At 32.1% G+C, this 13,966-nt stretch overlaps 1 protein-coding gene across 2 annotated transcripts; it reads right to left on the reverse strand.

Annotated features, from left to right (window-relative positions):
• Window positions 1-1,052: 1,052 nt before the first annotated feature.
• On the reverse strand, window positions 1,053-9,807 carry LOC108193052 (uncharacterized). 2 transcript variants are annotated; one of them, XM_017359618.2, is made up of 7 exons: window positions 9,668-9,807; window positions 7,004-8,310; window positions 5,772-5,841; window positions 5,568-5,677; window positions 3,716-3,806; window positions 2,880-2,927; window positions 1,053-1,720 (listed from the first exon to the last, which is right to left on the reverse strand). In XM_017359618.2, exons 2-7 carry the CDS (start codon window positions 8,191-8,193, stop codon window positions 1,619-1,621), a joined length of 1,611 nt encoding a protein of 536 aa, XP_017215107.1. In that variant the 5' UTR covers window positions 8,194-8,310; window positions 9,668-9,807; the 3' UTR covers window positions 1,053-1,618. The 2 variants fall into 2 exon arrangements, with proteins under 2 accessions (XP_017215107.1, XP_017215106.1); XM_017359617.2 differs by having other exon boundaries at window positions 1,427-1,720; window positions 5,772-5,844.
• Window positions 9,808-13,966: the final 4,159 nt, after the last annotated feature.

Consider the following 13,966-nt stretch of genomic DNA (forward strand, 5'->3'; position numbering starts at 1 on the left):
CAAATAATGTATGAAATAACAGAGTTAGGGAAAATGACCCCAAATACTATTTATTAACGCAAGATAATCTGGCGTTTTTAATTTTGAAAGAAAACGTTAGATCATGTTGCGTTTTGTTTTTTTAACCTAGCAAAATGCTACACGAAGTAGCGTATTGGTTTTTCCAACCCCAATAAAACACTATAAGAGCATCTCCAACCATACAAAACCTTTGGTTAAAAAATGAGTTGGCCTACCAAATATAAAAAATATAGCCAACATGTTAAAAAAATCACACTCCAACCACATGAATCTGTTGTCTATAATTTTAGCCAACCCCCTATGGATGACTATATTTGTCGAACCTCTACAGGCCTGTAAAAAATCTGTAGGAAGATTACACATCATTTATTACCATATTGAACTGATATATTCTATTTTAACAAACTAAAATATTAATAACATACTATTTTTAAATTATAACCAACCAATATAGTCAATACCACTGAAGTAAAATGTCTTACAGGTTCAGCAAATTATACATAATGTCTTGCAAGTCCAATTTAGCCAACAATTATAGCCAACGCCGTTGGAGATGCTCTAACATGTGGCATTGTAGCATTCGGTTTTTTAACCCAGCAAAACTCTACATGAAATAACGTTATGTTTTTTTAACTCAGCAAACACCAGACGATGTAGCATTTTTTATCAATAACTAATATGCTACACAATGCAGCGTTGTAAATGATATTCAGGGTCATTTTTCCGGATGGTGATATTTTGGGCATTAATGATTGATAATGTGATAATTGGACCAACACCCAAAAATATGACATGAATATCACACTAAATTTATAATAATAACGCTACACGATGTAGTTTTTCAGTCCTACATTATAAAATGTTATTTAAAGTCATATTTTCCGAATGTGATATTTGAGATATTATTGTTTAAAACTGTGATAAAGAACCTCGCACCTCCCGCAACAGCAATTTTAGTGGTGGCGTTGTCAACATTATTATCTGTAAAAGAGTCGTGAATGATAATTTATAAATAAAATCTTAAAACTAAATTTCATGGTATAATAATATTTTGCATCCCAATTTCAAAACTTAATGTAAGGTATAACATTACTTTGTATCACAATCACAGAAATTATTGAAGTTTACAGAGGGAGAAACTAGCTCTATTTCCCTCAGCAAGTGCATAATTTTCTGCTGTGAGGTCTCATACTCTACTAAAAACCAACTTTTTGTTCAACTTGCAGACAAATGATATCCACTCAGGTCTATGGATGGATACTTGTATATCCACAGGCCGCCCAACGTATACAAACTAAATACCAGCTATTGTTCTTTGAGTGCAATCAAACGCTAATGGCTAAATGGTGAATTCCATACAGTGGTCGCACTGGCCAAAGCGGATGCTGTATCGCTAACTGAGAAATGCTAAAACTGTTGTTGGATGAATTACTCCACACATTTCCCAGTACTAAGCGATACACAAAAAATACACAACTCAGATCAAACATTTCAAAAACATTTCCCTGATATATAGACGAGATTTGATGGAGACTGGCTGAACAAATTGACCTTGCATGTATGTTCAAATGTGTAAACACTGATGAGGATTAATGGATTATAATGCACCCGCATGTCTCACACCCTTCATTGGACCCCTGCGATTAGAACTCTTGGTCCGATCAACTTTGTGCTTTTTAGCTGCCAGTCGTGGCCTCAACTGCATTGCATATAATAAATCAAATGGTTAAATATAATGTAATAACAGATCAAGATCCCTAGAGGTACAGCAGTTGGAAAATGGTAAATATATACTTCCAGATCAAAGAAACTAGGGAGCTGAAAATGGGTATTGAAAGACTTACAGAAGATGGGCACTAAAAGTTAATATAGTTAATATTACATGATGCATCTGATTCTTATTACCTGATGGGTACTACTAAACTACTTATATGGCTGTCTATTTGATGCATACCAAGTCTTGACACTCATCATTTGGTACACGAATAGCCATCCCATAGTTATAGGATATATATTATGCAACTAAGCTGCCCCATATGCTCTAAAAGCTTACAAAGTCAATTGATTGTCCTTGCATGCCACTCCCAAACATAATGACGACCAAACATATGTACAGCACAAATCTAATGTGGAAAATCACAACTTTTTTTTAAACAGTAAATAAGCATAATCCTTAAAGGAAACATTTCCATGCCCTTGATACAGTAATAACGACAAAATATGTATAACTACTAAAAGTTTTGAATTGATTTGTTTGTGTTGCTTATGTGCTGCATAGGGTGGAATGATGATGGCAAATAAAATCTCTCCAACATTCCACTGATTCTGAACTACATTCAATATTTATACAAAAGGACTGCAAAGCATAACTTTAACTGGATTATCTTTGTGCTCCTATAAAGTATAGTTCTGTAGTATTTTTTTTTAAAAAAAAATTCCCTGAATAAAAGTTTGACGTTTAAACTTTTATTCAAAGAAAAATAATTAAAAAAATCGTTATGGAACCATACTTTATAGGAGCCTCGAAATACGTGCAAACGGTGAACGTAAACTATCTGGTGGGACGGAAGGAGTATTAATCAGTGTTTCTCTGTGCGTGTGTTTGGGGTGGGGGGGCAATTTTTCCTTCTATACTGTTGGGCAGAATACTTGAAGAATGGAACTAAGCAAGATCACAAATTTATTTTCAGCAAATTATTCTGTGCTCAAACTTGATGTTTTTAGCAGAAAGGTGACGTGTATCTTGCAAAGTGTCAGCATATAAATCAGAATTGCCAACAGATTCAAATCAGAATTGCCAACAGAATTTATCTCTGACCTACAGAAATTTGCTGTTTTATTAAAAAAGGCAGACATACCATCTCTATATACTTCAAATCCTTCATAACTTGTTCTGTATCCAGTTCCTGAAAGTGATATATGAAGGGACAAAATTGTCAGCACAAGTTTGAGTCTTACAAGTTACAAGGAAGAAAATCAACAGAGGTAAGCTGACTAGGTATACCAATTAAATTTAAAATGACATCGCTTTTCTATGTTAAAACTTAAATCTAAAATGATACTCTACTTGTTTACCAAACCGGATGTTTAAAAGAATTGAAGAACAAAATAGGTTTGATATTTTGCAGCATTGTTTTAGATTTTATCCAACGATGCAGAATGGACTCCGAGACTCCAACTAAAAGGGGGTCTCCATTGAACTTTACTCTATATTGAAAATCAAGTTCTGTTTAGAATTCTATCATGAACATCTTTAAATTGGAGACCTGTCTGCTTCTTATTGCATTTAATTATATGGACTTGCTACTTCTCATGTTATGCATTACTCATTTAAGTATTTAATATTTTTCTTCCTTAACTGTGATATAGAAGAAATCAAGAAAATAAAAATTATTCAAGATTGTCATCACTTAATGTGCTCCACCTCACGTCCTGGGACGGCCTCACGCAGCCACACCTCCAAAAGTTAAAACTAAGCCCCTTAACATTTTTGGGAGTACATAGAACTTAGAAGCTATGGAAACCAAAAGTGAATCTCCAAAAAAAAAAAAAACTAGCTACATCTGATGAAAGATGCAACATTTCAACCCAACTGAACTGGAAAAAGTTCTGCAATATACATGGAACAATGACCATATACCTGTGACTAGATCCAGAGATAGAAGTATTTTTGAGAATAGAGAGCGATTGTTACCTGGGGAACAGCACAATCAGCATGGGTTGGATCCCAAAGGAAAGAGTCAAAACACTCCCAGTTATCAGTTTGAGGTTCAAAAAGCGGAGCTCTGTGAAAAATAACAGTGACCATATCCAGCTTGATTAGAATTATTATTAACCAACAACGTGGAGAAATCAAGTAAAACAGAGAACAAAACAATGTATGAATTTGAAAAGTCTTGAGAGAAAAGTACTTTAATCATCTATGGTTGGCTGAGAAACTCATAGTAAAATTGCATAAGAAACTTTCAAAGCAGGAAGAAACTATGTTGGTTATTGTCAACTCCAAGGTATTTTAGTGATTGTGCTAAATAGTTCTACCTTGACTTCAGTTGACCAGTATAAATGATTCTTAAGAACTACATTTCATCAGTTCAAGATAACAAAAAACAAGACTAGATCTGAAAGAAACAAGTAGGATTTTTGTGTTGTCAAGCATCCCACAATATTTCTGCAAACTTCTTATCTTGTCATTAAAATTTTCATGACAACTTGACAAGTCAAGCACTGACCAATCAGACGACTGGTCGACTATGCAGGCAGCTAGTCATCTATTAGTCAGCAAGTTTAACATAGTGCACTGGGTAAATTATCTACTATATGTATACGGTATACCCAATAGAACATCTCCGCAGTATGATTCATCTTACAAAAGGCAACAAGTGGAATCTATTGCGTAAGATAACAACTTATAAGGATCATTGGGTAATGCTAATGAGTAGTAGTAAAAACCAAACAGTTACAATTACGTTACGATTAGAAGTCTATGATATTATCAAACAATCGTATACAAAACAGAAGTAGCAACCTGCAAAGCCCATGAAGACCCTAGTAGTATAGGCAAACATGCCAGCTAGTGCTAGGCTTACTATCAAGAAAATTCAGATTCCAACTCTTTCTCTATTCTTTTCTTAATAAAAATTATTTAAGTTCAACATAAAAATTTTGTAGTTGCGTCTATAACTTTAAATGGACGAATATATTAATATTAAGCGACTAATTGAAATTAGAAGGGGAAAGGGAATATGTGGCAAGTTATAACCATGCTTGGCTCCAGACCACCTTAACAAATTTGTGTTTAGACATCTTTTGTGACAACTATATAATGTCCATACATGAACGAAGGAGTAAATTGAATTTAGTGTGATTTATAAAGTCCGACTACTATTCCTAATACTTTTGATATATTCATATGATGCTACACATATTTTAATTCTTTTCACTTCAACAAATGAGAATCATTCATTATAAATCACATGAAACTTCACAACAATGTCAGTAATTATTTTTAATCACTCTCTAATCTCTATAGGGCCGGATTGTCACAATTATGTCTAAAAAGTTATTGAGGCGATCTATACTTTGGATATAGATCAACTTGATTGACTTTATTGTTAGACATTTTTTGTGATGATTCAACCGTATATATGTGATGTGCATACATAAACAAAGGTGCAATTTTATATTTCATCTGATCATAAAAATATTATGAAGTTAAAATCATCATTCCATGTGATTCCTAGTGCAAAAACAAAATATAATATAAGAATACATGCTTTTAAAATTATCTGGATCAAAAGTTTAATTCGGGTGTATTCAAATGTTATCAGTTACACTTATGAGCAGTATTATAGCAAGTTGGCAACTACTTTCTATTTTTTAAAGTAATATCATACAATACTTGACTGATTTCTAGTTTTGTAACGCGAGGCAATTTTCCAGGACCCGAAGAAATTATTTGAAGCAATTACATGATTTACTTAAATTACAGGATATAACAATTGCGGGTACCATTCAAGGAATTAAAAACAGAGCCATTTCGGGTGTACCTGCGCCACTTTCCGCATACAGTTCCAGCAACATCTTCTCCATCCTTGACTTGGCGGCATTGCAGCCAATTACAAATTGAAATATGTCTATTCTTTCCTAAATTTCCTTCCTACAGAAGGTAAACAAATAATTTTTTATAGTACCTATATAATTAAATTCTCAAATGAAAGAATTAAGTTATCATGTACATGTAGAAGTCTTACTTGAGAGCTACCACCTACTGAAGGATAATTTTCCAACTGTTGGCTAATATTACCAATATTGTCGATCTCCCTGCTTCAGGTCAGCAAGGTAAAAAAACAATAATATATTAAATTAAACAAGGAAACACCAGTGCTTTAACATTTTGAATAATTAATAGTGAAGTAACACAGATATTAACAAAAGGCAAACAAAACTAGATCTACGATACAAGACTACCCATTTGATTAATTTCCTTAATATGCTAGTCTGCTGAAAAACACAAAAGAGATGTTTATCTAGGTGGCCCGCATCATAAAACAGATATTAATCATCTGCAAAGAATTTCAGTGAAATTTTATACATATTCAAAGTTTGGCCCCATATATTTGTAGATTTCTCAGTTCGGTAGTGATTACAAGATTTTCAGGCAATTTTGATAGCCAACTTAAGAATATTCTGTCAACTAATATATTGGTCTTTATCAAAAAGCCGAAAGACCCTTTCAGCAGAACGTCAACATCGTGTATTCATGATTGCACCATATTTTGGTTTACACATACAACTGATTTTCAGTAAAACTATGATATATTACTAAATATATATCCTTTATGTAATTTAATATAATATATATATTTATAAATAAAAAAAATATAAGGCAACCCCCATTCATGGAGTAAAACTGTAAAATATGTAAAACAATATCAATAAGTAAACAGGTAATTAGCATCAACAAGAAAGCAGGCTCTAAATTGCAAAATATATCAGGAGAAGTGTTTAAAAATGACTCTAGATTCAACAATAATACATTTGAAGATTCAGGTTTGTCTACTAAATTCGATAAACAGGCTACAACATATGTTATTGTTAAGATTATCTAAAATTCAACATTTAAAAAAAAAAATCAATGTAGATATTTGAGTGGATGTGGGACGTCCAATAAGTCCCAACATCAACAGGTAAGACGTCTTCCAGGGGAGAAATGAGTATATAGTGTAATAGTGTAATTTACATTTTCAGTGGTGGTCAACAAATTTTGTTGGGAAGAATGACCTACAGATTCAGCAATGAAATTCCAGTTTGATTTTATTATTTACACACCGATAGAAAAATCATTGATTTCATATGATACATGTCTTAGATCAGAACCAATCATTAATGACTAGAAAGTTAAAACACCAGACAAAAAAATTGACATGGAGTATTTATCTGCAAAAAGTAAAATACTAAATTAAAGATTATTGTTGGAACATACTTGGCAACTGGACCACAGCAATCAGGAACCTCTGCTTGAAATTCTGGGCCAACACGAACACTGGTGGTGTAAGGTTCATTATCTTTCAGCATACGTGCTATCGGACCTAATGCACTTCTCGAAGTTCCATTTCTGTATCGGCTCATGTCAGTCTTTCTTTTATGTGATTCTCTGGAAATCTCTTTCAATGCCTTATAGCGCTTCTTCAAACAAGAATGACAAAACCATTGATTACGGGGAATCTTTTTTATAGGCGGGTTGCAGCAAGAGAGATGAGATGCCTCTTCACACTGATCACAGATTACCATCTTAAGTGTCATTTCCGACTGATCACAAACTTTGCATGACAATGAACAAATACAGGTACTATTGATATCAAGACCTTTAGAAGAAGCACGACTTTTATTAGGCCAAACTGCCTTGTCTATACCAAGAACTTTACACATAGAGGCAATTACATCCTTTTCGGATATAGTATCTTGTAAGCCGTCCATAACCAATGCATCAGATGAGGAGCACTCGCCAGTGTCAGCCACTTTTGGTTCCGACATAGTTGCACATAGATCCGTCTTTAATTGTGATGACGAACAACGGTCATTCACATGGCAGGCCTCAACATTTTTGAGCTTGTCAGACTTTGGGTTTTCTATAGAACCCAGTTCTTCAGCCTGAGAACACTGACCTTCTGCTGTTGACTTTGATAAAAGGGGCTCCCTACTGCATTCCATAGAAAGCACAACAGGAGCTCTGTCCGCTTCAGTTTCTTCCTCCAGCATAGAGGTTTTATGTTCAATGCCAGACACTGAAGGGACTTCGCAACTAATTTCAGCAAAAAAACTCCGGCCTGGCTTTTCTTTCTCTGATGATTGGTCAGGAAAGTAATAAGAAGAGCCGTCTCTCAATTTCCTTCGCTTGTACACAAAAGTAATTAATGAAGTCTCAGACATTGTACCCACAGTCGAATGTTGTGACGAACTACTTAAATAATTTATAAAGCCTGTGCAGTTTTCTTCTCTCTCCATATCTTGGACGGATCTTTTAAGGCCACCTCTAGTATGTTTACATCCTGGACTTTCCTGCAAACTACCAGCACCAGCAGTCCAGTCACGTATAAGCTCTTGTTCACCATGGTCAGAAGTTAAAGAGAGAGCAGCTTCAGTAGAGCTAGAAAGAGAACTCCGTATCAACATTGTCAACTGAACGCTTTTAGTAGAACCTAACTGCCTCTGTTCCTTGCCTCATAAGACTGGCACTGTAAGATTGAAGTTCCTCTTTTGCATAAACAATTCTGTAACATCCACCTTGTACTGAATCATTCATGAAACCAGATTAATATACAAGATATTTACAAGCCCAAAAAACATCATAGGTTAAACTTCCTGATAATTTCATATTGTACAGTATGCTCCTTACACCAAATAATATGACATAGTTAGTCAGTCTAGATAATAGCACAAAAATGTCCAAGCACTTTGCAAAGAAATAGTAGGTAAGCCTTACAACAACGAAGATAAAGTCTGCAAGATGCATAGGCCTGTGGCACTTGTAGCATACCATTTTAAATTAAAACCATCTTAGGGATCATATAAAAATTGCTTGCATATTAGCCCATGTATGCCATTTTATGCAGCTTAGAGTTTAAGCCTTTAAGGAGCAAGAAAGATGAAAAAAATTATACAGCATCTCAGTTTGATTAAAACTACATACAAGCCTTCATTTTAAATTTTCTCAGTATCATACAAATTAATGTATAATAACAAAAAGTTACTTCCATAAACTCCACAAATTATCTTAAGTACAATCAAACATTCCTTAATTGCCTCACTTCACCTATACTACTAATTGTTGTTCAAGGAAAGATTATCTGGCGAATAGTAGATGCCTCAACTACCGTGTGTTTGAGAATATAGTAGATAGTACTAGATCAAGGGAAAGTGTTTTACAATTAACAGGCGGCATAAAATGGATGGGCCTACCATCAGTTCTAGCATCAAGAACACAGATGGAGGCCATGAACTTTGCATTATCTCTAGCATCAAGAAAAGACTGTGATAATGGAGGCTAGGAACCTAGCATCAGCTCCGCATTATATGCATCTGAGTTTATTGCTGCAATTCTCCTTAAGACCTACCATTTCACTATTCCACAGGCTAGTATGAAGACATACAAACAAATCCCACTTTTTCCGGTATCTAATTTCCCCCAAAGGCGGAAATTAGAAATGGACACAAACAAAGGCCGAATAACCCTAAAATAGCAAGAGACTATTGATACAATCTAACAATTGGGTGCCAACAAAACCAGTGCTTATTTTGTAATGATTAAGGCGTATATAGGTCCTAAAACCATTCTAAAAACCCCATTTTTCCAATTGCACTAATCGATTAAGACTCCAACAAACTTAATTTGCTAAATTAAACTTCTAAAACCTAGAATACATACAAACAAACAAACCCATCCACACAAAAGCCAACCATCATACACACACACACACACACATAAATACACCAAAGCCCACATACACATATGAATTCAAGAATGTAACTGTAACTGCATACCCAAATCATATAAAGACAATTCTTTAACATAAGACGATTAGACATATATACACACATAAACAGGCAACTTGGAAACAGTGTAATAAAGAATTGAATCAGTTTATACCTGATGGATCTGAAGATGAGAGGAGTACAAGAGAGCAACACAGGTTGTTCTTAGAATCCCCCCAAACAGAACAAACGCACCCCTCTTATGTATGTGCTGCTTGTCCTATGTTAATGTATATCTTATAGACAAGACCCTTCTCATGTGTGTTGTTTGTCACTTATATAGGTGCTCAGAAATACAACTCTAGAAACTTTTTGAAACCCCCTCTCCTTTGCACTTATTTTGTTAAATTTTGTGGAAATATCCAAAAGAATGAGGCTTGTTAATACACATTGGTATGAAAAAATCACATATTTGATGAGGTTAATACTAGATTTGATATTTGTATTACAAAATAGGGAAAAATTGAGCATGGATTAGTTATTGTTTAATACATAAAAAAATTGATTAAGATGCTGTTTTTGATATCAGTTAATTTATAACAGTTTACGGGTGAGATCGTAACGTTAAAAAAATGCTTCAAGAATTCTCAAAGGCCCGGCATATTCGGAGCCAATATGTTGTTGTATCCATGCGCAGACATTTTATATTCTGTATGAGATTCTGACGCTGACAATATCTTAGTTGTACGTAGTTATTCAGTTGTCTTGATACGGAAGTAATAATGTGATATTCATCTTTTTGTATAGTAGCATGAGTATTTTGAATTCACGCGCCAAATATATAATCAAGAAGTTTGGATAAACATGACAATTAAGTATTCAATATAGCTTAATCGTAGTCAAATTGAATACGGTCGGAGGGAGCTAATATTTTACTATCTTGATATAAGATTGAATTTATTTACACCGGAGTAATTAGGATATCTTATGTACAGAGTTTGATTTGTAAAAAGTAAGTGAAAAGAGAGGTTTGCACGTTAGTCGTACATCGAGATGAGAGAATAGTGGGAATTTTAGTTTAATATATAAATATGCGTAGTAGTGTTAAATGTATCAATAAATCATAGTCTTTTGACATTGAGTTGTGGAATACCAAATTTTGTGGTATTTGAGCGGATATATTTTTGTTTCTTTCATAATTAGTCATTGGACCCAGTTTTTTTTAAAGAAAATTGGGGATTTGACTCAAATTGTTACATATAATATCGTAATTGTCTTTTAGAAAATTTATTCGTCAAATTGCTAGTTACAAAAACATGAAAATTGATAATATCATCACACAATTGCATATGTCTCAATATGGGTTAACATAAAGTTAACCACTATCGTTCCATAACAAGTATAATATGAATGGATATTTGATCATGCTTGATGAAAACGTCACATGTTAAATTAGAGATTTGTATGATACTGGTGTACACATGACACTAGCGGAGTATATGCAAAGGTTTGACGAGCTCGAGACTCGGAGTCAAATTGTTGAAGATCCTCCCCACATTTTTGAGGTTCGATACAGGGAAAGAGTTGCTTCAGCAACCCCATTCTAGCGCGGAACATGGAAGAGTTTACTTTAGTACAGTGTATAAACATATTTAATACTTTCAAATGCAATGATGAATCATGACCATTTGGGGTGTATAGTGGGTTTATGAAAACTTAATTAGTGTATTTGCGTTATTGTACTTCAGCTTATTTCATACGCATTTTTGACAATATTGTTTACAAGTCGATTTTTTATAAAATATCTTTTTCCTAAACATTTTTTTTTCTAAAAAAACCTTAATAATAATTGATAAATTTTAGTCTCATCATAATTGATTTTAATTTAAAATATGATTTGACATAATTTGGAGAAGTTGGACTAAAATCTCTTGTAACTGACGCATAATCTATGAGAGTTAAGAACAAGTCATATACAATCGTATTATTTTAGAGGAATTTTCTAAAAATTAAAAAAAACACTATTAATTCCTTCTCAATTCATTCATATAAGATTTTTTAAAAAAGTGGTTTTTAAATGTCGATAAATTTTAATTAATTTAAAATACACTTTTATTTACGTTCTAAATTTTTGGACCACTTGCAAAACTATACTTAAATATTTTTCAATACAGTACAGTTAAATAAGAATTATTTGTTATAACAAAATTTAATCCTTATTACACAGAGTTTATCCATGTACGCAAAAAATATTTAACATCGTATAAGTAGGTAGGAATAAAATTGTCATTTGATAATTTCAAAGACTTACCCATTGTTGATAGATTGTTTTTTGAGTTCTAAACTCAACTATCTCAAATCAACTAACGAGATCAACTCATTAAAATTAAAAATATGATATTAATTATTTTTCAAATATTGAAACCATAACATTTCAATTTTATACTTTACGAGTGACATTATAGAAATTAATCAATATAAACTAGACCGTAATTTGTGATTTGTTGATGATTACCTTCCTACTTGAATTTGGAGTTGAACTTCACAAACCATAAACTTGACTTTACTTACTTGAGTTTTTTGAATCCAAAATATCATTTTAAATAGTGTTTTTAACTTGAAACAAGTAAAAAATATTTTTTTTGCACAATATGACATAATACGTCTTTAATTTTAAAAAAATAAAAACTAAATTTTTTTGCACAAGAAGTTTCACAAAGTAACGTTTTGTACAAACACATTGTACTCCTATTTCGAAGTGATATGTAAAACTATTTGGGATCTTTTTAAAAATACCCATCTGTAAAATTATTTTTTTAAAAATGCTACCATCTTTTTCATTGTTTTTAAAAACACCTTTTCATAAAATTTTTTTCAAAAATACGGTTTGCAGCTTTTGCAACCTTGGGCGGCGCAGCCGTAAAAGTTGCAAATGAGGTTGCAAAAGTTGCAACTGTTGCAACTGCAATTGCAACTAGTTCAACTGAAAACTGTAAGTTGCAACTTCTAGTTTTCAGTTGCCATTTTCGACCTCTGTTTCGATATATATATATATATATATATATATATATATATATATATATATATATATATATATATATATATGCCAACATTCCAAAGAGGGACTCCTTATATGGAGTTACATAGTGCGCCACTATAAATCATCAATTTTATTATAAATTCTGTTATAGAATACATATAAAACGTGATTCTAATATAGAATACTATAAAATAAATCTATTTTAAATAATTTAACACTTAAAATTTGATTAAAAAAGTATATTTTCGAAACTGATTCTACAACAGAATAATTCTGAATGATTATTATTCTGTTATAGAATCATGTTGAGATATTACATAATTTTAGATGATCTTTGGAATAAAAAAATTGTATAACTTCGTTTTCGGTTTAATAATCAAAATTTGCAATTATATTTCATAAAAAATATAATGGAATATATATTATGTATATATTTATAATGGTGTGCTACGTAACTCCATATAAGAGGGTATGCTATGGAGTGCTACCCTATATATATATATATATATATATATATATATATATATATTTGCAACTGCAGTTGCAACTTTTGCAACTGCAGTTGCAACTAAATGCAACTGAAAACTGTAAGTAGCAATAGATGTATGGTGTGCCACTGGCGGGGCCATTAGATTACAATAGAATCAACTGAATTCAACCATATACAACTGAATACAACCATATGCAATATATATATATATATATATATATATATATATATATATATATATATATATATATATATATATATATAGGGTTGCACTCCAGAAAGAACACTTTAAAAAAAGAACAACAAAGAACACTATCATAACACTTCATTTTTTATAAAAAAATGATTTGTTAAGATTATAATTACATGGTTAAACACCAATTAAACTTAATATATGATATCTAACATCCCAAACTCATCCAAATTATTACTATGAGATATTATAGAATCCAGAATAGAATCAAGAACAGAATCCAGAATAGAATCATATAAATATATTTTTTGCACGATTATTTTACATAGAATCATGTTATTTTTAATTTATATTTATTGTTAAACATGGTGGATACTGTTTTTATTCATAATAAAACGTTAATCACCTTAAAATTTGAATTTAATTCAAGTTTTTGATGAGATTCTTCATTTGATTCTAAAGTGTTCTGTGTTGTTCTTTTTTTAAGAGTGTTCTGTTTTGAGCAATGGCCTATATATATATATATATATATATATATATATATATATATATATATATATATATATATATGGTCATTCTCAGCGAGTAACCTCTATATTGGTAACCTGGTAACCTATATCTTAACCGTCCATAAATGTGAGATTAATGTGGACACACAGCGCATACTTAGGCAGCAGTTTATAGGGCACATCATTTAAACATCAACTTCCAAATTAACTAAACTACTTACATATCCTATATGTCATTTTTT

Source organism: Daucus carota, chromosome 6 (genome assembly GCF_001625215.2).
Source record: "Daucus carota subsp. sativus chromosome 6, DH1 v3.0, whole genome shotgun sequence".
In the NCBI taxonomy this organism is placed as follows: Eukaryota; Viridiplantae; Streptophyta; class Magnoliopsida; order Apiales; family Apiaceae; genus Daucus; species Daucus carota.